Here is a 26,529-nt window from a genome sequence, read left to right as displayed (position 1 = left end):
GACACGCGAAGCCACCTCCTCGCCCCCAACGTGCCCGTGTGATATGCAGCCATGTGCTGCAGCATTAAAGGCAGTGCTAGAACAGCCCACGGGCAAGGAGCAAAGCTGACTGGCTTTTATTGTCCAAATTAAATGAAATCCAAGAGGTAACTAAAGATCGTAAGATAATTTTGAAATTATTTCGCTGTAGTAATCTGTGAGGTTATGTATAAGGCAGACGTAGTAATCTGTGAGGTTACGTGTAAGGCAGACGTGACTCCTGTGACTTTTCTCCAGGTCCAAAGGCACAAAACGCACACACGTAGCCGGGTCTGCGGAGCTCTGAGCCCTTGGGCATCTAGCTGAGTCCCCAGAGCTGCGCATCTCAAAGAGCTGAGCGCCAAGACCAAACAGCCCAGCGAAGTTACTTACCCTCTGTAAGAAGATACAACATCAATTTTACTGAAAAAACTATTTATTTGTTTAACATAAAATATCGAGTGTGGAATTAAACTATCCAATGTTGCATCGGTAACATAGGAACAAAAGGAGTATTTTACAACAAGCCTGATATACACAAAGTTTTTAAACATTAAAATGTATCCAGCTTAGAAACTGTACATTCAAACACAAGGAAACATTCAATGTTCTTTCGGCAAGCATTTAGGAATACTAAATCATTCCATCAAAGCACACTTGGAGAATTATTTTCCCACAACAGCTTTGCACATAAATATATTGGACAGTTAGCAAAACTCCGAATCCCACAATTCCGTTTGCTCTCAGTTTTAATCCAAAATTATCTCACTTTATTTTTTTAAACGAACTAGCTCTATTAATTCCTCCATCAGTGAAAAATACTCGACGGTGTGTAAAACAATCTTTGGAAGCTTATTATATACATCAATGGCGTTGCCATATTAACAAAATATGACTCGTGATCATTTGTAGGCTATCGTGTATCAAGCCAAATGTTCTTCCATTTCTCAGCGAACTACCTAAAATGTCCTCCCATTGTTAATAATATTCAAGCACCTGCAAAACCTGAACCTCGGTCTCCTGCGTGCACAATAGGCTCCTACTGATGTCAGCTGTGGCGGGCTCCTGCCTGTGCTCCCTGCTCAGCTCGCCCAAAGCCCGCGAACGTCCGCGGGAGGCTCTCGCAGACTTAGCTTTGGAGCATGCTTGAGGCATTCTCTGTCTTTAAATCAAAGACCCAGAACACGAAGCTGTCCCAGCAGGACCAGTCTTGGCATTCGTCCCATTATATACATTCTCTATGCAGAATTCATAAAAAGTGAAAAGCAAAAATGCCTTCAATTTTTTTTTGTTTTGTTTTAATACTGTAAATGTCACAGGTTAAAAGTGAGCTACTCAACAGCATCAAAAGGCTTTGCATTACCTATAAATCTTTACCTGGGAAAAATGTTATTTGAAGTATACACATGTGCAAGTTTATTAGATAGGTATACTTCCCTAAAACTCTCTGACTGCACATTTTGAAGGCCGTTGCAATGCAGCCTTTTAAAGCTGTTGAATATTGACTCAGAAAAAATGAAGTGCTCTGCGAACATTAACACTGGAAAAGCAGAATCTTAACTCCAAGGCTTTCAATAACAGACAGACAGACGTCGCAGCAGCAGGGCTGGAAGGCGGCATTCCTTCAGGCCACGGATTGCATGCACTTTGTATCCATCCTGACCTCTAACGGGGGCTCGCGCCCAGCTGAATTCCCCCAGAGGCCCTCCAGTTTTGGGGGTACACCACGCTGTGAACACAACTAACGGCCCAAACGCGTGGCGAGAAGAGACGCGAGCCTCTGGGTGCGCCCCCCAGGCAGGGGAGGGCTGGCACGCTCCGAGTGGGCAACCAGTCGGCGTGTCTCTGCTCGGAGGCAGCGCTGAGCGGCCCCAGTCTTACATGGGGAAAATTTCCGGCTACAGCCTGACGGAAGGAGGTGAAAACAAATTCTTTGCACTGGTCGTCAGCTCCGTGAGAGCCCTGTCTGTTTACTGAGGGCTGGCTGGAACTTGAGGTTGCTGGAGACTGAGCATGCGGGACACAGACGCAGCAGAGACAAAGCGAACCAAACCAACGCAGAGCAACGGCCGCGGGGACGGACAGCGTGGTTCCACGGCCTCAGCCGCAGCGACCGCGGGATCCCCGCGAGCTGAACTGCATTTCCACAGCTGCGAGAAGGAAAGTTTGCCCACTCACACCGACTGCTTCTGGAGTCTCTCACTGCAGTCACCATCATCAAGTGGTAAACGAGTGGACAGACACTCTGGTGCCTTCTCAAACTTTAACTTTTCTCAGCAGCAGATACGCAAACACAGAATATCAACAATCTCTTTGGCCTTTTTTTTTTATTAGTCTGAGTTTCCCCAGTTTCTTTAAGGAATTATCCACTTCTAATTTTCCTTCAGTGCTAAAAATAAACAGCCTAACATGTCTTAGAGCATTATACCACACTACAGTGCTGCAAATCCCTAAGTGAAAGGTGAACCCCAACGGTGTTCATTTGTATTGCACCCAAACATGGACTCAGTGACCTGTTGTTCCCCAGAGAAAAGGGGCCTGGTTCCCAGAATATTTAAAATAGCCTATTGTGCAAAATTTGTTGCACACTTACCTACGCTTATGTGAGACAACTGACCACACGTATTACAAAAATGTATTGCTTTCCCACAGCCTAGTGATTAGCATCTAGTCCATCTCACATTTGGTTGTGTGTTCCACAGTCCGGAATCCGTAAAATAAACTGAGACACGGCTAGGACAGGTCTCAGTTTCCTTAGGTATTTCCTCGCTGCATGTCCACGGACTCTGAAACCTAACTCCCTGCATAGTGACAGATTTCAGACAAACAAGACAAACTTATCCCCACCTGAACTTTTACATTCTCCAGGGTCATTGGCCTCCGCAAGCTAGCTACATCTGAAGGAGTGCAGCTCCTCTTCCAAGGAAGATTGTGGTTTGGCTCTTCCCAGGATTTTTGTATGTTTATGACATGATGCCAGATACATTCCTTTGTCACCAGCTTGACGTTGCAGCCGATGTACAATCTGCAGCTATCGAAAAGTTCAGTCCAGCTGTCAGGAGACCAGCTTCTGTTGGGAGACGCTTGAAAGCGGCTCCATCCAAGCTGCTACACGCAGCTGTTCCGACTGAGGCGTCTTGATCAAAGGTTCTGGCTACACCACTGCGGGAACATACTTAGGCAAATTGAGCAGAAACAGACCTGGACCCATGCAGAAAAACACAGCGTGCATCTCCACACACAAAGAGACACCAGTACAGCCGAAGCAGTCTTCACCAGGCGACAAACAGAGTGCTCAGTGTTTCTGGCAATGTTAGAAAAGTCGATTTCTGCTCCAAACCATCAAGATTTACATCTTTCATATGAGGTTCCGTCTCTGCAACAAATACCACTCCTCACCAACCAAAACTACCTGCCTCGGGAGGCAGAAACATTCAGGAAATAGATTCCAAGCAGTCTCACTTACAGTGCCTGTTAGTTTTCAAGGAGCAGAACCCGTAAGCAAGGGAACTAGAAAGCATTGGTTGGCTTGCTGTTACCTCATTTTGTTGTTGTTGTTGATGGCTAAAAAGTGCAAGGCAGGCATCTAATTCATAAAACCTATCCTGTAGTGTATGGAATCCACCGTGTGTGCTATGCCAGGTACACAATAAATATAAATCTTTTGATTTTAGGCATCAAGAGTACATTATTTTAATTACAGCTTATACTGAGTGGCATTCAGTTAGCTATTTGCTTGACACGGGACATTTTAAGCTGAACAGCTGACCATGCAAGCACAAGAAACTTAAGAAAAACCCTTCCTGCTAAATTTCAAATGATATCTGGATCAAATGCCTCTCAATACGGAAGCAAAGTTTTTGTGAGTGTGAGCAAGGAGCAGTAGAGATGCAATTTGCTTAGGCTCAACCCAAAAGTTCCTGCAGTTTGACACATGACATTGGCAGTGACAGTATGGTCTGCTTTCTATGCTTCAGGCTTGGACTTTTGTGAAACATATCTTGATCATATCATCCATTCTTTCCTCAGGATTTCATGTCCCATCATTCCTGTGATCCAGAGTTTGACCTGGTGACTCCCGGGGAATGAGATCCTCTCCCGACCATCTCCTGTCCCCATTCTCTGTGGCTGGACTCCTGCAGTCCACGGCCTTTTGTTTCAATGGGCAAGAAGCACGAAGCCACAGCGGCCAGCAGGCAACATCCACTGTAAACCACCAGTGTTAAATAGACTGAAGATTCCAACATCACCTACAGAAAAAAGGCAGAAAATACAAAATAGTACCCCTGAGCCTCATCACAGAAAGAAGTGCAAATACGAATGTAGTAGGGCAAATTTTAGTGCCGTGGAAATTTAACCCATTATAGTGCTCTCCAGCACAGGGAATATGGTTGGAAGGGAGACTGCAGCAAAAGCTCTCTTGATTTGGTCTGTGCTCTTCCCTCTGCCTAAGACCTCATTCTCCCTTAGCTAACTATCTTATACAATGTTTTTCACAAACCTCCCTTACAGCAGCCATGCAGGCAGCCTGCTCCTTGGTTATTTATTCCCCATCATATGACCTCTGGAGGAAGAGATAAATTCAGAGGTGAGCCTGAACTCTCCTCAGGAAATGGGCACCAACAACCCTCCTTCGACACATCATGCACAGATTGCCCTTGGTACGGCCCTTGCAGCAGAGAGACAGGTCCTCCATCACCTTCCCGTGCCATCAGCCTCGGGAGGAGGGAATTTACCTGTGCAATGAACGGGGTTATGAGGGCTCCCACTCTGGCCATTCCACTGCACGTTCCCAGCCCCAAAGCACGCGTGGCTGTTGGATAAACCTGTGAACAAAGCATTAGGCCGTTAATCCAAGTGGGCAGCTCTCTGCTCTTTCTTCCATCTCCTTAATCAATGGAAATTAATAAGTGGCACTACAGCACATTCTGTTAGACAACGACCACAAGATCATGAACTCATATCTGGGGTTAGGTCCATTGTGAAGAGGTCATAAAAATGACTTTCCCACCATGTTCTCACTCCCCTTAAATATTCTCAGTACAAAAATCAACCTCCTTACCTCAGGAGTGTAAACATAAGCAGCCTGAAATCCTCCTGAAATAAAAGCTCTTGCAATGAAGAGCAGCACAGTAAGAACATTTCTGCGAGAATAAAAAGGAGAGCAGTGTTTGGGATTGTTCTGTACAATCTGTTTGTTTAACTTGGAGGCAAGTGCAATAAAAAATGCTAAATTTATTAGAGCAATTCCTTTTGTTTTTTAATGAACCCTTTTTATTTTTTCTGGACCTTTAATATAATACTGATGCCAAACAATATGCATTCCCACAATCACATCAGTTTTCTAAGTGTATTCATTCTAAATGACAGCTGCGGACTATTGAAATAAACAGCCAGTGCCTAAGCTTATCTAAATAAGAAAAATATATTCCATGTTGTGAATGGTGCTAAGAAAAAAATGGCACAGACGAGAAGGAAATCAGACTGCAGCTTTCCTGTTTAAAATACATGAACCTACATACCAACTGAATATTTGCAGCTTTGTAAGGTTTCTCATTACACATTTTCTGTACTGTAAATTTTCTTACAGTGCCTGAAAAGGTTTAAATTCAGACAGCTCTCCACCAGCTATTTTGTTGTTTCCTTGTTCTTCAGCCCTGAGAAACAGGCATTGTTGCATGCGTGTGGCACTGAGGCTAGATGCAATCAAAGGCAGACTCTCAGTGCTCAGCCAGAAATTTGGCTGAACAATATGAAAATGTGAAACCAAGTTATTTTGAAGTCAGGCCCCACATATCTGCAATGACAACACCAAGCTCCACTCCCCCATGCCGTATGCAACTTTTGGCTGTGCCAGTCTCTGCCTATTGCTTCTCACATAATTGTGCTGTAGCACTTAGACCACTGAGAGCCCATGAAAACAAGTGAAGAGGTCAGAGCCTCTGAATGGGAGGCAGAGACTGGGCTCAGTTGTGAAGCACTACCCTGGTAATTATTATACAGTCAGCCTGGGGAAAACCTGAGTAATGAATGGCACCGGGAGAAGTACGCGAACCAGCTACCGAGGCTCATGACATCAGATCTGATTTTAACATTCTCCAATGGTTACCTCCTACTCAGACATGATGTCTTAATTTCCCCTTTGGATTGTTCTATCTGCAAAATTATAGTAAAGTATTTCTCATCTCCCACTTCTTTTAGTTTTCAATCAAACCCTGGTGAGAAAACCTAAGCTCATCCTTAATTTTCTCCAGCTGAGCATGACCAACTCACAGCTTTTCAAACCACTTCCACTTCTGCTACAATCTAGAGAGAACGTGGATGAATCAGTACCACTTTTTCATTGTGTTTTACTTACCTTCCAACACAGAGGAACAGCAAAAGACTGCAAAACGAGAAGACAAAAAAGGACAGGGCCATGGTTTTCTTGCGGCCTATCCGATCAATAATCCACAGTGTTACTAACACACCTGTAGAAGGAGACAAGTCGACTGTTGGGAACAGAGCTCAGGTGGAAGTTGCATCAGCTAGCTTTTAACATAGGCTGTTATTGAGATTTGAAAAATTGTTCTCTTTTTATAATACTTTGCTGGCAGAGGCATCAGGCAGGGGAATAGAATAGACTGGCCCAGTCACTGGTACTACGTGACAAACAGAAGCTCCCTGTCTCAGACGGTTTTGTGCCATGGTCACAGCCCCAGTGGTCCAAGCACCCACGTGCCTGCACATTCAGGGGACACAACCTGATGTAGGAGCAAGCAATCAACTCTGACATCTGCTAAATACTGGTTATTGCAGTGGTTACCGACCTGAGCACTGAAAATGCCTGTCTTATGTCTAACTGGAATATATTTCATTCATCTTCCAACCACTGTCCCCTACTAATCTTTCTCCTGCTAGATTTAAGGCTCCTTAGAACCTAGTATTTTCTTTCCATTAAGTTATTTACATACTGCCATCAAATTACTTCTCACCTGCTCTTTAATAAAAGAAATGGATCAAGCTCTGTAAGTCTCCCAATCTTAAATATTCTCTTCTGCAACTTTTCCAGATCTTTTTCAAAGCAGAGGTACAGCAAGTGTGAGGATTATGTGTTGCCTGTGTCATTCAGAGATACCCCGTTATTATTTCTTACTCCTACTTTATTACGTCTCAGGATCAAATCAGCCTGGTCAGCTACAGCATCAATCCAAGAGTACATACTGTATTCTGTCCACTGTACACTTACATCCTTCTCAGAATGACTGTTATACAGGACAGCCTTCCCACTAGGTAGGGACTGTGCGTATTTGCCAGTCACAGACTTACAACTTTTCACCTATTAAATGGCTTCTCTTTGAGTCCCTGAAACTACAATACAGAGCACTGAAAATATCCTGACCACTGCCTCACAGTATTATTTCAAACAGATTAATACTGAGAGATCTTCTACATGTGAAGAAACAGTGGCTATCATTTACTATCTTGCTTGTCCTGTGTCAAGCTGTTCATTGAAATTCCCCTAAAACTGACTAAAAATCGTGACTAATGCTGGACACAGAGCTTTAGGAAGCAAGTCCTCCATTGATTCACTATACCCACGATCCCTTTAAAATAGTTCTGGATAGTCATTTATGGATAAAAGTTCAAGCAATCCTGCCCCTTTGATTTAATTGTTACTCTTCCTCTGAATGCCTAATATGTTGCTTGGATAGAATTCACAATGAGACAGGCCACTATAGCTTCACAAAGCAATTACTAGTGATTTTATCTGTAGAGATCACATGGACAGTGAAGAGAGCTACAGCTACTGTGTGTAATGCATATATCAAACCGTCCAAGCTGGAAATTGGACGGTTTTCAATTGAAAACACATTGACATTAGGCCAGACAGAAGAGCCCATTTCATTGCTGTACCAGAGTCCATTCCGATCACGTTGGCAGTGAAGAACTGGTGCTTCTTATTGCCACTTACCGGGGAATTCTGACAGAGTTGTCCAGAGCAGATCAGTGTAGTCTTCCTCTGTCAGATACTCACAGCTCAGGCTGCACTTTGCTTTAACTTCTTTCCTTCTACTGGAAACTGTGGGAGAAAAAAAAATTGAACATAAGTAATCTCTTCTCCACTCATCTTCCTTTACTCACAATTCTTACTGCTGAAACTGATAGAAGAGATGTATGGAAGAAACCCTGCTGAACAGCAGGTATATTCTGCCCAGAAGATACAGCTGGAACTGAACAGTTTTGATGCCTTAAAATTCAGACTGGCATCCACAGTCCTTTTCAAACTAACAGCAGAAAGTGATCCAATAAAAGATATTCCATTACCTAATAGGGCATATTTAAAAAGAAGAGATGGACTAGTACTCACTGCTGCAGACGTCTCCTGCTTGGAAGAACTCTGTAGTTAATAAAACTAACCCATAATATGAAAAAGCATTGGAAAACCTGCAAGGAAGAAAATAAGAGAGGAAGTCTCAGCTGACTAAACCTGTAGTAAACAACACAAATCAAAACTGAACTCACTGTGTGAGGACTTCTGCTAAGTGCTACCTCAAAGCTATTTCCTATCAGCATTTAGAAAATGAAAGGGCAATTAGATCTAGAATGCTAGTGACTGGGTGGTTTAATAAATTACAAATCAATACTTTTATTTATTTATTTATTTATTTTGAGGAGGAGGAAGTTGCTGTATTTTAGTGATACTATAAAATACCTCCATCAAAAGCCATTTAGAATTGTGCTGGCACTGAGCCATTTATATTTTTTCTTACCATATAAACCAGAGTAACAACGTGGTCCATCTAAAATGTGGTGTAAAAAGGTCCCTCATTTTTCCTCGGTCTTCCTGTTGAAAACAAATGGAAGTCAGACAACCATGGTACTCACTGGTTCTAGACTGGAGGATGTACGGTAGCAAGGGATAACATAACACAAAGTATGATGTACTATAGCTCAGGACAAGTGTTCAGTTTCAGCTTGGGGCTCTTCAGGTTGGAGGAGCCACACTGAAGCTGGAATCTTCTAAGTGGAATTCTCTGGGAACATAATATTATCAAAACAGTTCGTGCACGGGACATGCTACTGCTCCACAAGGGAGCTGAGAATCTATCTGAACAAGGAGAGGCTGGAAAGAGGTAGAGCAGAACTTTGCCAATCCACAGCTGACATATGATTCATGTGGCCCACAGTCAGCTCTGGTAAATTAGCACAGCCCATCAGGGCTTCTGATCTAGGGCGAGGTCCCACAGAACTATAAGCAGCCCTCCGGCAAGCAGACCCCTTTTAAACTGAGCGTTTCTTAGACAGACAGACTGGTAGGCTCAGCACATAAACTTGTGGTTAAGGAAAAGTGCTTTCCCACCCCACCCTGAAAACAGAATCTTCCAAAACTTGCAGACCATTCCTGCACAGCCCATCAAAATTACCCTAACTGAACCAAGCGTTTGTGAAAGGCACAGGATCTCCAGTCATCACTGATCCAGACCACAGCAAATCAAACCCGTATTTCCAATCAGCAAGATCATTACCAAGAGGCTCCTGCCTAGTTCTACAATTTTGCTGTTGTTCAAACCTACAGGTCTCCCTCTGCTGTCCCTGATTGCTGGCTAACTTTCTTTCCTTGTAACTTTTCTTGTAACTTTCTTTTGCTATAAAAGTCTGCTCTTCGTTCTGTAAATGCAGAGCCACTTTGTATGTTGACAGGGGTGCTGAAAAGTTGGCCATATAAAACTAAAGAGAAAAGAAATCCAGAGCAATTCACGCTGTAATATAATACAGTTCAGAAGTAACAACTTGAATTACTCCATGCATTAGGACTGAACAGGAGCTTGTAGCTTTCCAGCTCCACAAAACCAGGATTAGATTCAAAATGAGATACAGCTACAGGGTCCAATTCCACCTTGCCTCATGAGTTTAGATCTGGGAATTTTGATCTGAGCTCTTCTACAGCCTCGAGGTCTGATTTTCTTTAACAGAAGGGTCTTAAAGAGAGGCAAAATAACATTAATGCGCATTTTGAAGGTCCTTTTGACTTTCGGGATTTTCAAGTAAATAAAAATGAGAAACTAATTCTTCCTCACTGTGGAATAGGCATACATGATCATCTCTCATTTTTAATTAGTGGTTGAGACATTAAAATTAAATCTAACATTGATTATCTGCTTATAAAAATACTCATGACTGTAGTACAGTTTCACTATATCCCACATTATTAAGGTGTCTGTTACCTGTACCTACCTGTCTGGAAATAATTAATTTTCCCAAGGGCATTGGAGCTCCATTTTCTGTTGCTATCCGCTTTAAAGTGGCAATTGCTTTTTCTTGATTTCCAGATAATACATCATACCTGGCACTTTCTGGCAGCCACTAGCAGAGCAAAGCACATCACATGCACAAAGACGTCAAAAACACAGCAGTAAACAAACTGGGGACTTTCTCTGTGGGTTTACAGTGGGAAATCTCCGTGACTCTAGCAGACTACTAACATAAGAAAGGATCACAGAACCTATCTTTAACAAATCAGGAAAACATCTTTGTGTCAAATGTCAGGTTCCTTATTAGGCTTTAAGAAACTGCAAAACAGCACTTTCACCATAAAGTCAGAACTCTAGCCTAAATCTTTCCCTTCTGTTGCCTCATTTTCACTCTTGAGAAATATTAGACTTTTTTGCAGGATCTTGGCATTATATTTTCTCAGTGGGAAAGGCTGAGCATCCAGGGCAGATAACAAGATGCTCTAGGCATTACAAAATTTGCATTTTTAAGTTCCTTTTAAAAACAAGCATGTTAGCACTTGTATAACTGTTTGGAGGTATTCCTGAAAAACAATGACAGCGACTAAGGAATAATAAGAGCTGCTAAACAACCTGACAAGGACATACGTGTTTGAGAAGACCGAATGAATGGCAGACGTATTACCAAATAGCACACTGAAGCTCAGGTTTAACTTACATCCATCCTTATTTAAGAACCTGACCTGCACGATGCAGATTTTACCCCTGGATTGGGTCTTTTTTTTTTTTGAATGGACATTAATTACAGAAGTTATTATTTTTGGTAAAATAATTTAAGAATCTAAAGAGCAGTCAGGGAAACAGCAACAGATTTTAATAAAATGTTGATTCCATTGAAATGACTTGAAACAAAGTCATTAAATTGGAAAGAGATTGCCAGGCCTGATTTGGCTTCATAAATTCCAGCCCACCATTGTCCTCCAGCAATTACAGTCACATAAACACAGTTCTCATTGCAATGTTGTTACTAGTACTCTGCTGAAACAATGGAATTTTTGTCATTATTTCAGATGTTTCACAAATACATCAACTCAAAGCTCAAAAGCTGTCACAATACCCTTCGACCAGGTTACGCATCTTTAGAAGAATACCTACAAAACACAGGACAGCGAAGAGCAAAAGTGGAAGGGCAGAAAGAATGAGAAGCCACCGCCATCCAAGAGTGGGCATCACCAACACTGCTAGGAGGACTTCAAACACGGTCCCAATAGCCCAGAAGACCTGCCAAAGGGAAAAGAAACAGTCACAAATGAGAATGAGAACGCTATTAAGGCATTCTTTGTAGCATTCTAAAATGCGCTCTCAAGGGACAGCTGGAGAGAGAAATGCCAGAGACATTTCAAATATGCACCACTGTATTCAACAGAAATCCAGACATTTTAAGGGGATTTGTTTACGTGTTGCAGAAGCTCAGCTCTGAATACCTAGCATCGACTTTCTTTAGACACTCATGTTTAACTGTAGGTAGCTTCTCATAATGAAAAGACTCATCACCTTGTGCTTCTTAAGCAAAATAACTATTAACATCTGTCTATGGGTATTACTCCCACCTATCACCATGAGATTTATGGTATTTGTTTTCCTTTACAAAACCAAGCTACCAAAGCCACAGAGTTTGTCCTGCGAATGAAAGAAGGAATTGACAACTTCCTGGGGAATAACGGAGCTGGCATCCTCTTGCATATCTTAGCCGTGCACGATTATTCTCCTTTGGATTATGAATCTGCACAAGGACTAGTTTCCTTTTCCTGGTAGCTCACTATTTAATGCTCAGAATGTATTTCTAACCCAGGGTTGCTCTGAGGTAGCCAAACCGTGGTAGAACAAAAGTGACACAGAAAGGCGTCATTTATCTACTGAACTCTGTTTCCAAAAGATTACTCAACTGAAAGTAGGACTAGCCGGCAGTTATCTTACAAAACTGATTTTGTATTTGAGAAACTGTTTGGATTTAGTATTTTTCATGAGGATACTCCTTCCAAATGGACTGATGCAGACCAGTGATAGTTCTCTGCTCAGCACTGGCACCCTTCAACCATCCATGCAAGGGCTGCAAATACTGCCTTAAAGTATTTATAAGGCAAAATTCTGCTCTCTGTGACTTTGATATATTTGGAGTGAGTCTGGAGAGCTGAATTTAGGTCTCAATTTTCTGAACAGTCAGTTCCCCGTTATCCAGTAGTGAGCTGTAGATTAATTTCACCATGGCATTAAGTCACACCCAAAGGGCTCCCTGCGTGCTGCCCTCGGAAGTGCTGGGTGCTTGGCACTGGTTCTGGGACCACTAGCCTTAGTGCTGGAGAGCAGGATGCAGGCTTGTCTTAGCTCACTGCATGTGAGTATTCATCTCAAAATGTGGGAAAAGGAGATTTCAGGCACAAATCCTAGTGATGTTGAGGAATACAAATGCAAACCCTCCTGATCTGGATCTTCACGAGCCAGCTCACATTAGGCCAACAACTTATGCAGCGCTGGATGCATGTTAATTTGCAAAAAGGCAGACCAGCAACAAGTGCAAACCCTCACAAAAATGCAGTATGCTGCTTTCAGACCTGAACTAGATCTAGTGCATGAAGTTAACCTCAGTTCCACACTAACTGAATGGATGTAACCAACCGCAGAATTTGTCCCCCTATAGACCAGTACACATAGCTACACTGCTCACCTCTATTAATAAAATGCATTTTGCTCTGGCTTTCATTGGAAGGAATTCAGCATATAAGGTTACCCTGCGAAGAGTGAACATTGAGAAAAATGTTACGTTAGCACATTGAGAACTGTTCAGACAACACGCTTGTCTTTTATTAAAATCGCCAAACCCACAGTGGTGACAGAAACCCCTTCCTGGTCTTCAGAGCCAGCAAGACTGTGGACAGTGTTCAGGCTCCACTTGCTACAACAAAACAATCTCTTTTAGTTCATCATTGCAAGAAAGGAAGGATTTGCTCTGTTCATGTGACTTTGTGATGCTATAGCTGTTGGCTAAATGTAGTTCTTGGAGCATATGTTTTCCTAACATTGCTTTGGGCTGGGACAGGCATTATGCCTGTATTTTCAATGTGGTCCATCAGCAGTCGACACAAACGCTTGCTAGGTAAAGTATTTCTTCAGGGCTTTACAACTGGCTCAGTGAATTTTACATTGGCCTACTCTGCCAGGTTTCAGTTTTCTAAGAGGTAAATACATTCTAGATCTGATTGTGCTTCTGGTATACAATACTTTAATAATAATACTTAATATATAACACTGGTAAATAATTTGCATTCTTTTATTGTGGGAATTCAAAAAGAAATCGTCTAACTTTGCAGAGTTGTTTCATGACTGCCAAGGAGTAGTGGTACAGCTTCTGTATGAGTATTTCCTGAGGATGGAACCCCAGGGCCAGCAGCCAGCTGAGGCTCTCTTGTCCTCTTCAGTCTGGTAAGACTTGTAGTTCTTTGCTCCTACTCTATTTGCATTCCACTGACTCATCCTGTTTCTGCCTGTAAACTCCTTAGGCTTTCTTTAACGCTTGTGGCAAAATTCCTTCTGACTTGAGAAATGGTGGATTGATCTCTAACTTCCCAGAATTTGGTTCATCAAAGTATGATATTAAATCAGTAATTAAGAGGAAAAGGAAGAAGAATCACACGTCATGAAATGTAGAGCAGTTCCCTATATATCACAGCAGGAAGCAGAGGGAAATTAATGCTGTAAAGAACCATTCTCTTTAGAGAATACAACATATCTCTGCAAGACTGGATTCTGGAAAAGTGAATGAATAGTCATACTCAGGGTTACATAATATCTCACAGAAGATTCCAAGAGGAGGCCTCAGGTGCAGGTCCTACATACATAAAGATAAATCTGCTATTAGTTTGTTAATTTATTACTGCTGGATGCATTCTTTTTAATAGCACCTTTCACAAAAATCCTCTCCCATATCCATTATAGAATACAATAATACAATGATAAGGATGCCTACGTCATTCCACTGAAATTCAGCTACTCATATCCAAAGTTATACAGCCTACTTAATATTAGAAAGGAGCTATTTCTCCTGTTACTTACATATTTATTCTTTTTGTCAAAGGTATCACTATTATAGTAAGAGCAAGAAAAAGGCTCAGCAGCAATGGAATCCACTCTGAGTTCTGCAACCATCTCTTCTTTGTCTCTCATTAAGTCATGTTGCCTTTGTGTTTTATCCATCCCTCTGTAAAATGGCATTAGCTGAGCTGCAGCCGTTCCACTGAGGCTCTGTGGAACAACACTAATATGTGTTTGCAGTACAAGGCATTATTAACTCCGACGCTTTGTCTTTGTTGTTCTCCTGCTTCATTCCAGTTGTGCTCAGTTGGAACTGCATGGCAGAAACTGCCTCACTGTTGGTTGATACAGGGCAGGCTAAGGACTTTCCTATTTTACACACCCGTTATGCTTTCGTGCAGCTTCTAAAAGGGGTCAGGTGAGCAGAAAAGGAAAATTAATAATACTATGATGCTCCATCTCAGCTCTGAATCTTTTATCTGGGAATGGCAATAGAAAAGACAGGATATTGACCTGCCTTATGAAGAAGTCTGTGAGCCATCAATCAAACTTAGGCTCTGACTACTCCGAAATAGCACCTCCATGGGGCAAAATATCAATTATTAATAAGGATAAAAGACTACACGGAGAGAGAATGGATATACTCATCCCTTTCCATTTATAATTAAAAGCCAAGAGCAGATTTATTTATTCAAGGTGGAAAATTTAGAGATCCTCCTCTTCAGTGAACGGAATGATAGAGTAATAGAGAAATATCCTGATGCTACTTTCTTGTTAGAAATGTGTCCGAGCCATTAAAATACCTCAACTGCTCCAGGTTTGCGTGATGTGATTTTGGAATTCCAATTCAGGTTCAGAACCAAAAGATCAGGCTATGATTAAACAATAATCTGGAGTTTTTCTAAAAAAAACAGCAGTAGTCAGGGCTTCGTTCTACCGCTTCGTTCTAACTGCTGGTGTATTGCAGCAAGTCCACATCCTCTCTTATTGACTTCCCCAACACAAGCTGGCAATGCAGTGTTTGGGCACAGCTACCAAACACTGTCTGTTGGGCTTTATCCACTTCTAGGAGGCCTACCTGGGCCTCCCATTTTCACCACGGTTTACCTGAGGGAATGAGAGAAGCTTAACAGGTCTCAGGGCACACAACATATTACTTTTAAGTACCCAGCTTGTTCACATGGAAGTCTTTGTAAATCTGACTCACTTCAGTGATGTATTAGATATCTTCAAAGCCTTCTCAGAGTTAAATATATTAGTTGCAAATGCTAAAAGAAAAATGAGCTTGGGACAGTGAAACTGAGGAATGTCTTCAATTTGATACAAGCATTTTTAAAAACATAAAACAAAGAAGGAAAAGAAATTTGGGCTCGTGAATATTTACTTACGACTGAGGCACTCCTCCAATGCCAAAGCCCACCAGGCCCCTCAGCACCAAGATCCAACTGTACACCGGTGCAAAACCACTGAGGATCCCATAATAGAGCGTCCATAACACACTGATCTTTAGCCCCTGTATTTAACAAAAAAGCAAGAGGAAAGGTAAGTCTCTGCTGTAACACAAATTAACAAAATGTAAACTAGAGCTTCAAACCCAGAAAGTGCCGATGCTACTTCTGTAAGCCCAATAGCTAAAGGTTTCCTAATGGCTGGAGAAAGGTGGCATGGGTGGTACTACAAGTTACCTGGAACCGAGTTACAAAGAATCCATTTAAGTGATTTGCTGTATTGCACCCAGAATTTCATAGAGGCTTTCACAACAACAAAAAAAAACATACTTCAGTTTGTAACACAGTCAGGCTGTTACATCAGCCTTTATTTTTCTTACTTCTCATTTTCTGCTTTCCTCTCCAAACTTCTGTCCTTTTATTTCATGGGAGGTCACTTCTGGCTCTGCTTAATTGTGCTTAATTCTTCGTACATGTGGGCTATGACATTTGTGAACATCACGCACTAGAACACTCACACTGCAGCAATACTTGAATATGTTTCAGTAAGAGCTGAAGACTTACTGTTTTCCTTCCATACTGATCTGAAATGTTTCCCCAGAGGGTGGAACTGGACATCATTCCCACAAACACCACCTACGAAAAAAAACAGAAAAAAATCTTCCCCTTAACAGCAAGACAAGTGAAAATTTCTGTATGTCAGCAAAGAAAACACAGCTTCACAATTAAACTGGAAAACTTCATCACGAACAATAAAGCAAAATGTCCAGGTATTCTGCATCTAGTTCCTCTGCAGCAGAGACTATTAAAGGTAATTATTAGGTAGTAAGGTAGTGGGATTTTTCAAAAGCCACTCAGCATTAGCCCACCTTCACTTCTACTGACTTGAAAGGGCGTTTGCTATTGCCCAGGAATGGGGATGAGTTTCAGCAGACTAAATCACTGCCAGGCTACTTGCCATCATCGCACCTTTACCTTCCCTGTTAATCTGGGAACTGCTGAATTAGACTAGTGCTGAATATTTCTGAGCTTTTGATAAGTGGAAAGAAATTGAATTACGAGAAATGACCTGAGAGCACAATTTGCTACTAAATGGAAATCATTGTCTTGGTTTTGATGTTTGCCTTTTCTTTTTTGCTGAAGGGTCTTCTTAACCCACAAAAAAATCTTTCATCTCCTTCAAGCAAGGCCCTACATGATCTTAACTTATTTAAATTTACCGAGTATTTTGACCAATTTACACAAAACCGCAAATAGTATCAAATCTACAGGAAAAAGAAACATTGCAGGAGTTAAAGGGCATGCAACACAACAGAGGCATATGCTGAGAGAAGGTTCCTCAAACCAGTTTTCTTATCTCCAAAGGCATTACATGTTTCCAACACCATAGCCCCATTCTTGGAGGTGGTATTACAAGAGCTTTGCTTGCAAAGATCACTGGGTGATCCACCTTGAAAAGTGATTGCTTGCTCTTTCCCTTATGGCTCCCAGTCTGGCCATGTACAAGGGAGACTACATACGGTGAAAAGGATTTTCAAGAAAGATGGCCAAAATTTACCCTTTTTTTTAATTAAATGGCTTGAATTTTAGGATAAATCGGAGTCAAATCATATATTTTCCTAGAAATCACATGAAACTTTGAACCTGAAACTTGCGAATTTTCCTCAGTTCTCACTGAGTTTCTTCTTTAAGCTCTGGCTTTTAAAAGAAACTCCTATTTCTTTTAAGCCAAACACAATTTGCAAAGGCAATGAACAGAGATAACTTTGGAATCTAAAGCATAATATCTGAACAATGAGTGGAAAAACCTTACAGAATACAGGAGCTGTCAGTTATTTTTCCTACCGATGTGAGCAATGCAACCTGCCAGCTTGGTAATCGCCACTCACAATGAAGCTGAGGAGCTAGGATACTTAAAATCATCATTTCCATAGCATCTGCCATCTAGAAAGGTAAAAAAGAAATAAGAACAAATAACTGACTGAAAATTTGATTGACACAGCAGTTCTTAATCCATCATCTTGAAATTAGCTTTGGTTCTGCTCATGCGATTTCCACTCTGTAGGTGAAATAAAACAGTTACGTTTGCAAGGTAAAGTGGATGTACAAATTCCACTACTGGCTTAGGTTCTGAACTATGGCACTGTAATCTTACATGTAGACGATAGCTAGTAAATACAGGCTCGAGGTATTATTACCCTAAATATACCACAGTAAATGTAACAAATACCACTTCAGAAATAGCAGACAAGTGAAAACAAAGCCTGTCTTCCTGTTCTTGATACCAAAGTTAAAACTACGAGTACTGGATCGCTGTTCACCTGAAACAGAGATTACAAGAACAATAATGTTGACTAATATAGGAAACAGAGAATGTAGCTAATGGGATGAAATGTGGTAAAATCACTGACCGAAGACTGAGATCTGTCTCTGTAGGAATAGCCTGGTACACTTTCCATTTGAAACGAGTATTTGAAGTAGAGAACCAAAATGATTTTTCAAACCCTGACTTATAACAACTTAAGCAACAGTGAAACCAACCAGCCACTCGTTACCTCTACATAACAAGTGTGAGTCCAGCTGACTTTAGAATTTCAGACAACATTCTTTGTTGCACAACTATCTGTTTAGAGATTTTTTTTGTCTACAGAGAATGGCTACATAATTTGAAATCACTTAGATTCTCTAACTGGTGAGCATGCAATTGATCTTGATAAAAAGTACTTGCCCATGCTAATCCAGTAATAACAGAGAGCTTCCACTGGAACTTTCCAAATCCAATGGCTTCCACCGCATCTTCCACCATGAAAGTATCTAGAAAGAAAGCAATTCTACTGCAGAAGTGTATTCCTTTCCTAGTAAGACGCATCTCTTGAGACAGCATTTTCTGTCAATGCAATTACTTATTAATTGGGTAATCTGCTTAGATTTAAAATAAATAGCAGAAGTACCTAGCTTGTATACAAAGCTTACCCAGGAAAATCTCAATGGTTTTCAGGAATTGTGCTAAAGCCAAGACAATCTTAAATATTCATAAAATATTTTATTCACGTAGAAGTAAATCAGTGTAGCACCAATCACTTCGGTATATTTTCAGCTGACTACTACCAGGAGTGACTCCACCAGCCACTCACTTGCAACTTCCTCTGCTGAGAAGGATATATAACAGTGCATAGCAATACTATACAAGAGATGGAAAGTGCAGAAGAGTATTTTGCTGAATTGAGAGTCAAATTGTAATTATTTGAATGAAGAATTTTCCCAAGACATCTAAATCTTAAAACAGTTCTGTTAAAAATGCTGATGGTTGTTTCCCACACATTGTCATGACCTCATTATTTTGTGCTATCTGAAGAGGCTAAGATATATCAAATTCCTCTGCTCAACTGCAAAATGAAAAATACAACCAAATTTTGATCTTCAAGTTGTTTTAATCAGTTTAAGTTTCAAGGATTTAACACAGCAGCTAATAAAGTACATTTGCCACAGGAAAGCTTTATCTAGCTAAGAGTCAGATATCCTCACAGACCAAACACAAACCAAAAGGAAATCAAAGAAAATCCAACCAATAAAGCACAGATGTCACAGGACCCGAGTCTGTGACTGCAACCCAGGCGTTTGATGTGTTGGCACTGAAGCTCATCGTTCTGGCAGGCTGCATCGCTTGCACTTCTTTGGGTGATGTGCCAACTGAAATTCTACATATATCTGCAGGCTTGCATTGATGCACCGAGTCTTTCAAGAAACTCATCCAACTCACTCCACGCTACTCTGGCTTCCTATTGCATCAATATGTTAATAAATATGTCTCTGGGAAAATAGCCATCCTAGAAAATTTGAGTACGCCTTGTGCTAAGACAAAACCAGCACTTCTCATACCATCTGAAGTGGTGTTACCTTCAGGGCAGTCAGCACTTTTCTCCCAGGCCCAAAGCAGAGGCTGGGATGCAAATTTATTCTGTCCCTCTTGTCCTCTAGGCAAGTGGGAGACAGGAACACCACAGAGGTTTCACGCTCAGTTGAGCCACGTGTAACTGCTCCAGTAAACTTGGCGATGATTTCAGAGTACTGATCAATTTTAAAGGAAACTTTAGCAAGCTGCCTATCTGAAATCGGTGGTGACAACTCCTTAAAATACAAAACTCCATACAGCTCCTTAAAAGGGTCTAGTACTGGTAATATAAAATCAAACACATAAAAGAACCCTCAGAGGACAACGTTACTAAATCATCATTTTCAGGTACAGCCTAATTTGCCCGTTATTGTTTTCTTTTATGATCTGTGGATCCTCATCTTCTCTAAACCCAGTGTATTCATCCTGGCGGATGTGAAGAGGCCACACTTTTTTTCTGTGAAGGGAAACAAGAAACCTGCTCACCATCAGTTGGGTTGGCAAATTCTTTTGGCACTGCAGCTCCATCCTCTAGCTCGACAGCCTCTAGCTCTGTCCGAACACCCTCAATCTGAATTTCATGTTCTCCTGAAATGGCATCCTCTTCTGACCTTGAACTTTCCCCAGTGCGGCGAAACTTGACCACCCTGAGAATACAGAAATGAGGATTAACACTTTGCTGGGTCTCTTCCAGGTTGAAGCTGTGTTTGGTTAGTCTTGAAGGACTATTTGGTCAAATAGCTGGCAGGTTTCCCACCACCCTCCTGTCTCCATTTCACGTTCGCAGAGAACGCTGTGACTTTTATTTGTATCTGCTCTTAAATATGGTAACCTGCTGGTTGCTACTATCTTTGGAAAAACTGCAGAGGCACACTGCCATGGGATATAGTCATCATTTTTGTACAAATAGGATGTCACCATGCTAATATATAAAGTTATAACAATATACGGGTTGTAAACATACACTGAAATCCATGGTGATGATTCTGTGACTATAAATATGATTGCTTTCATCTCTTGTCTTGAACTTAAGTCTTCAGTATCATGTAATTAATTAAATACCTGTATTTTAAGAAACTATTTGATTTCCAATACTTGGTTCATCTGTGCACTTTTTGAATCTGTAACGAGGTGGGACAGAATAAGAAAGTATCAAAGGATACTTCTTCTTTCACTAAGACCAAATCAAGACTGAAGCATGTACCAGCCTGACAGTTAAAGCTGTGACATATGACATATTTACTGTCATGTGAGTGCCATGGTCACAACTGCCTGTATTTTATATCATTTCTGGCACCAGGTGAGTGGGAATTGGCTAATCTCTGCAGTGAGACCGTGGAGAGAAGAAGACACGAAAAAAGAACTTTGCTCAATTGACACAACTTTCATTTTTTGATTGAGTGATTTTGGGCAATGCTTCACATGATGTGGAGTAAGAGCATTCTCCATCATGTAGCTTTCGTGAGATGAAACCAAGATTTTGAATCAGATCTACTACATCTGGTGTAACACACTCCTCAATTCTCCTTCACTCTACCTGCAACATCAGTGTAATTTTTTCACCCTGGCAAAGAGAAATTTCTTGGACTTTATTGAAGCATTTTTCTGGAAATGGATTAAGGTAGTCTTGCTACTACCTCTCCTGACTTCCAACACCTCAGCATTTTAATTCTACGATAAGGATTAGCAAAGAGCCTCTTGAATTTCAGTTTAATCCCTTGGCTTAAAGGTTGCCAAAACTAAACTATCAGCATCCTTGCCAGCTGCAGCTGCAGCAAACTGACATGCATGTATGACATTTCTAAAGGTGATCTGAAAGGCTTTGTATATTCGGCAATCTTATTTTCTCTTACAAGTGTTGATGACACAGTCAATACTTAATATAAGGGCAAAATGATGGGCAATCTACAAAACTCCAGTACATTGATTTTGGTCCAATGGTGACTACGAGGATGGAGGAATGAATATCTCAGTCACCCATGGGGTCTACAAATAAAGGAGTCCTGGCCACAACCAGCCCTTCAGTCCTGTTCTCTGTTGTAGAACCATATAGTGGAGGGATCCAGAACGTATATATATTTTTTCAAAGTCCTGGCACCTCATTTCCCTGATCACATCCCATCTGGGGAATTGCACATACTCACTAATGATATTCTGGCAACGACCTGGAGACGGAAGCACAGCGATCATTTTGTGAAGTTATCACTCACAAACATTTGATTTGCAGGCTGTTGAGATGTTTTGGGATTTTTTTGGCCAAGTACACAGGGCATCCCAAGATATGTACGGGGTAAATAGTCATTGTACTACTTCAGTAATATTCTCAACTGCAGCAGGACACAAAAAGCTTTTCTCTGGCCTTTGTTTCTTGGCAGACAAACAACAGATTGACAAATTTTGTTTCCTAGGGTAACATTTGAAGGTCTTAAACATAAGCACACAGAACAAAACTCTAGGCCTCTGCAAAATGAACAAGAAAACTACACTGACTAAGGTGAAACTAAGAATTCTTTCAATTTGGGAGCATTCTTCACTCAGTTATAAGAAAAGACGAACAGAATCATGAAACTCCTCCAAGTTCAGGTTCTTAGTTAGTTCCATTCAGAAACCTGATTTTAAATTCTCTCCTTTTTTTTTTTTTTTTTTAACTCACTACAACTATAGAATGATCTGGGTTGGAAGGGACCTCAAAGATCACCTGGTTCCAACAGTCTTGTTCCGAAATCTAGTCCAACAATCTAGTTCCAACTACCTTGTTTTGAATTTTCTCTTGTTGACCCAATAGGACAAACACAAGTAATTATTACTTGCTTTAAAATTGTCACTGAAGACATAATCCTCATATGATCTAAAAAATACACAGCAAACAACCTAAACAAACTGAAATTTGTATGCCTGTGAGATGACATTTCATTACACAGGGCAATTAATATGAAAACACCATTGATATCTTACCTGTAAAAGCTGAACAAGCATCTGGTTTAACTAAAAGAAAGCAAATTTCTTTGTTTGCCTTTTTTTTTTTTTATAAGAACTATTACTACAATTTTGGTAGTCCCAAAGCCTGATGCAAAGCCCACTGAAGTACATGGACACGTTCTCTCCAGATTTCAGGAGGTCTTTAGTGCCATTACTCCACGGGATTGTGACTGAATCTCATTCATACAATCTATACTGGCAACTATTCAGTGTTCTAGCAAGCCACAAGCAAAACTTTTTACACTAATAAAACCCTTTCTGACCATAAAGTACCTGATCACAAAACCACAAAACCCCTGTGTTACTCTTTCATATTGTGTAATATTTGTTCACGTAGGCTTTCAGAACTGACCATTTTGGAGACGATGGTTCCAGATGCTGTACAAAGGTACAGCGACTGATCTAAAAATCGTAAATACTTCAATGGCAATCTGAGTAGAGAGCTCCCTGGCCACATTCCTCATCGCAGCAAATAAAAGAAAATGTTTTTCACTTAAGAAGCTATGAAGCAAACTGACACAAATGAAGAAAAACACACAGAGACATTCACTGTTCCGTACTTGCTAAATTCTTCACAGCTGAGACATCTCAGTGAGATGCATTTGTTTGCAAGATCTTCCAGGCTTGAATAAATCTAATTATACCTACATTGAAAAGTACTTTAGAACATTTTTCTGAGCTTTGTTTAAAAAGAAAAAAAAAAAGACTGGGAAAGATGGCCTAATGAAATCATGTCTCATTCTTTTTACTCACAAGCTGAATGCAACTGAACCAAGTATTTGAAAATACCAGGATTTCAAGTCCATCTTCCCAACTTATTAGAAATGTTATGGGACAGTTTGTTCTGTCATTGACATGAGCGCATTAATATTTAAAATCAACTTTAAACATTCATTCCCTGCCGTGCAGAGTCAATGGTTTACAAACAGGAATGTGTTTCAAACCACACGATAATGGGGCATTAGGAGAAATGCACTTATTTTTAAAGAAAACATTTTGAACTCATGAAGAGGAAAGGAAATCCTGCTGTTAAAAGGCAGCAGCGCTTTTATCGCCTTCTTGCACAGATCTAGCAACCACATCCCAACAGCAAGGAGTTTGTCATAAACAACAGCGTTTTCCCTGTGCAGCAGCGTTTGCTTCCCTGAAACAGACAGTTAGCAAATATTAATGATACTCACTGCACACACACCTTTGCAAAAAAAAAGGTTGCAATCTGCAATCAGTTCACAGCACGAAGCAGGAAGCCGAGGAAGATGCCTTCCCTAGCACAACGTTATTTACAGCTGCAATCCACCTTGCAAATGCAATAGCAGTGTTTCCTCTCAGAAAATCTTTTGGCACTTCCAGGGTTTTATTCCACCCCTCCTTATTTCTACCAGCCAGCAAGTTCACGCACAGATTAAAATGGAGTGAATTTATATAACAAACGAACCCCCTGCATGCATGCCCCAGGATGCTGAACCCAGGCAGCTACACAAGGAAAATGGCCTGCTTCCCGGGGCCTAAGACACTTCCCCGAAATAATTCCCTTCAAAACCCCCAGGATGCACAACATCCCCGCAGCCCGTTGAGCAGAAACCCTGCGCATCCCTGCTCCCCTACCGGTGCTACTTACGGCAGCTGTCTCAGCTGGAATAAATCATCCTCCATTGCCGGGCTGCGTCTGGAGGAGCTGCTCTCATCGCTCTCGCATGGCGGGGATGGCTGGAGCTGCGGGCAGGCAGGCGCGAGCGGCTGGACAGCTCCGGCAGCCCGCACCGAGCGGCTGGCCACGGCACGGCACAGCTCGGAACAGCACGGCGTGGCACGGCGTGGCACGGCTCAGAACAGCACAGCACGGCGTGGCACGGCTTGGAACGGCACGGCACGGTGGGTAGAGGCGGCAGGCAGCAGCGACTCCCTCCCCGTGCAGTGCTGTGCCGCTGCGGGCAATGCTCGCCCCGTGCCCCCGGCTGCAAATGAGGTGGGCACCACGGAGGAGGCTTCCCCGTGGGCTGCTGCTCCCGGAGGGCTGCAAAGGGTCTTCCCCGAGCTCCCGGCACAGGCAGGTGGGCTGCAGAACTGTCCTGTTGGTGAGGGGCTCGGCAGAGAAGCCCCAGCACGGTCACTGAGCCTGCTGGAGATGCTCGGGGACAGGTCCTGTACGGGGCCTCCGGTAGCAACCCCACTGGGGTTCCCAGTGTGCGCTCCTCAGGCTCAGAATGAGATCAGTATGTAAAAAATCACACTTACCTACCTGGAAAATAATGTCACTCTGGCATATTCATCCCTGTAGACCTTCTCCTTTAATCGAAAAAGACAATTGACTTGTGCTTAGGCCTGCACTTACAGAAGCATCCTTTCTAGAGAAAGGGCTGCAGGAGAAAATTAAGAGGAAAGATATGCTAGGAAGAGGACTGGAAGGCTTCTGGCATGGTTAAAATGTAAAATACATATGGCAAATTAGAGAAATGGCCTGAAATCAACACGATAAAGTCAAATGAAGACAGGTGAAAAGCACTATAGTGAGAAAGAAGGTGCAAAAATTCCAGTCAAGGAACACCCGATGATGCCAGAAGCTTAGCCAGGCTATGACAAACCAAGCACGCTTCAGTTTGTGAATGAGAGCTGTTCAACTGTCACACAGATTTAGTTTGTGACACTAAATATTGAAAATGTTAGGAGTGTGTAGTATTTACAGGAAAGGACTCACAATTGATCTAGCTAGGGTTTCAGCTTCCTTAAAAATAGCAAGAGTAATTGTTTAATGAAGTATTTGTGCCTAGCCCTGGAATTCGGGTTCCTACACAAGGGTCTCAGTTCCACTGCAGGTAACTGCGCATCTCCTGTGGCCTCCTGTGTGAATTCTGCCTAGGTCCAGAATCTCCATTCTCTGTCACCTCCCTTGCCATTTTCTGCTTGTCCTTCCCAGACGCACAAATTTGCACAAATGACATGACTCTTCAGTTGTGCACCCTTTTACCTGTCTTCGATTTGGGTGGTGACATGACTGGGGTGAGGAATGGCATCGTTCCAGCCATTTGTTACCACAGAGGAGCTCAGCAGTTTATTTGGAATGAAAGGCAACCAGGCCCATAACAATTAAAAAATGAAAGGCTTCGGTAGATAAAACTGGTCTACCAACACATTCCTGATTTTCAAGATTTGTGTTTCCTCTTCGGAAAATACATGTTAAAGGAACCATAGTTCAATGCTTTATATGATCTAAGAAGCCTGTTCTGTTTCACTGGGTAAAATACTGTAGATAAGGTCTAGAATGGGAGGAGTTATTGGACTGAAGCTTCTAGAGGGAAGCAGTCATTGCAGGCCTTGTTCGGAACAGCCTTAGCACAGCAGCCTGACGGTGTTCCAGGCCGAGATTTATCCACAAAGCTGCCCGTGAATGTGTGTTCACTGAAACTCTTGGTTGCTTCTCCCAAAAGCTTGGTAGAAAATAGCATTTTTTTTTTGAACAGAGAGAAATGCATTGGATAGAAGCACTTTGTTTTCAGCATATGGCAACTACATTATTTTTTTACTACATAAGGTCCACTCTTCCAGTAAGTTAAGGGTGTGAGATTTGGTCCTGTCGATTTTATTTGTCCTTCTGTCAATTCATTTATTTATCTGTCCTTCTGACAATTTATTTATTTGTCCTTCTGTCAATTTTATTTGTCCTTCTGTCACGGCACAGGTCACACGTGGAGCAACGCCAGGCACCCCAGGAGCACCAGGCAGGCCCTTGGCTACCCGAGGCCGGCAGGATTAACTCGGAGGGTGAGCAGCAGCAGCCCCACAGCCACGCTCAGCAGCTGCCACCTCGAGGTGAGATCCCTCAAGAGTTGCCTGTGGCTGCCAGCGCTGCCCGGACGCCAACACACCCCTTGCTAACAGACCCCCGAAGCCC

At 41.9% G+C, this 26,529-nt stretch overlaps 1 protein-coding gene across 3 annotated transcripts; it reads right to left on the bottom strand.

Moving 5' to 3' along the window:
• Window positions 1-436: 436 nt before the first annotated feature.
• Window positions 437-26,446, bottom strand: SVOP (SV2 related protein). Of its 3 annotated transcripts, XM_080559311.1 has the most exons (17): window positions 24,876-26,446; window positions 24,259-24,709; window positions 20,148-20,308; window positions 18,498-18,583; window positions 17,615-17,713; window positions 16,334-16,405; window positions 15,710-15,834; window positions 12,958-13,021; window positions 11,388-11,513; window positions 10,237-10,365; window positions 8,772-8,845; window positions 8,369-8,445; window positions 7,973-8,080; window positions 6,377-6,488; window positions 5,081-5,162; window positions 4,755-4,844; window positions 437-4,268 (listed from the first exon to the last, which is right to left on the bottom strand). In XM_080559311.1, exons 2-17 carry the CDS (start codon window positions 24,291-24,293, stop codon window positions 4,062-4,064), a joined length of 1,647 nt encoding a protein of 548 aa, XP_080415437.1. In that variant the 5' UTR covers window positions 24,294-24,709; window positions 24,876-26,446; the 3' UTR covers window positions 437-4,061. The 3 variants fall into 3 exon arrangements, with proteins under 3 accessions (XP_080415437.1, XP_080415438.1, XP_080415436.1); XM_080559312.1 differs by lacking the exon at window positions 24,876-26,446 and having other exon boundaries at window positions 17,615-17,706; window positions 18,494-18,583; window positions 24,259-24,845; XM_080559310.1 differs by lacking the exon at window positions 24,876-26,446 and having other exon boundaries at window positions 24,259-24,844.
• Window positions 26,447-26,529: the final 83 nt, after the last annotated feature.

The sequence above is a fragment of the Anser brachyrhynchus genome (assembly GCF_964034855.1).
Source record: "Anser brachyrhynchus genome assembly, chromosome: 17".
Taxonomy (NCBI): domain Eukaryota; kingdom Metazoa; phylum Chordata; class Aves; order Anseriformes; family Anatidae; genus Anser; species Anser brachyrhynchus.
This window is presented reverse-complemented; position numbering and strand designations above follow the sequence as displayed.

Excerpts from the sequence above, each read along its gene's own strand:
- SVOP (XM_080559311.1), bottom strand. The coding sequence starts at position 24,293 with ATGGAGGATGATTTATTCCAGCTGAGACAGCTGCC. Across the intron at positions 10,366-11,387 it reads TCTTCGCTGTCCTGTGTTTT|TGGCTGCCAGAAAGTGCCAG; the intron begins GTAGGTATTCTT and ends TTGCTCTGCTAG. Across the intron at positions 4,269-4,754 it reads TAACCCCGTTCATTGCACAG|GTGATGTTGGAATCTTCAGT; the intron begins GTAAATTCCCTC and ends TTTTTTCTGTAG.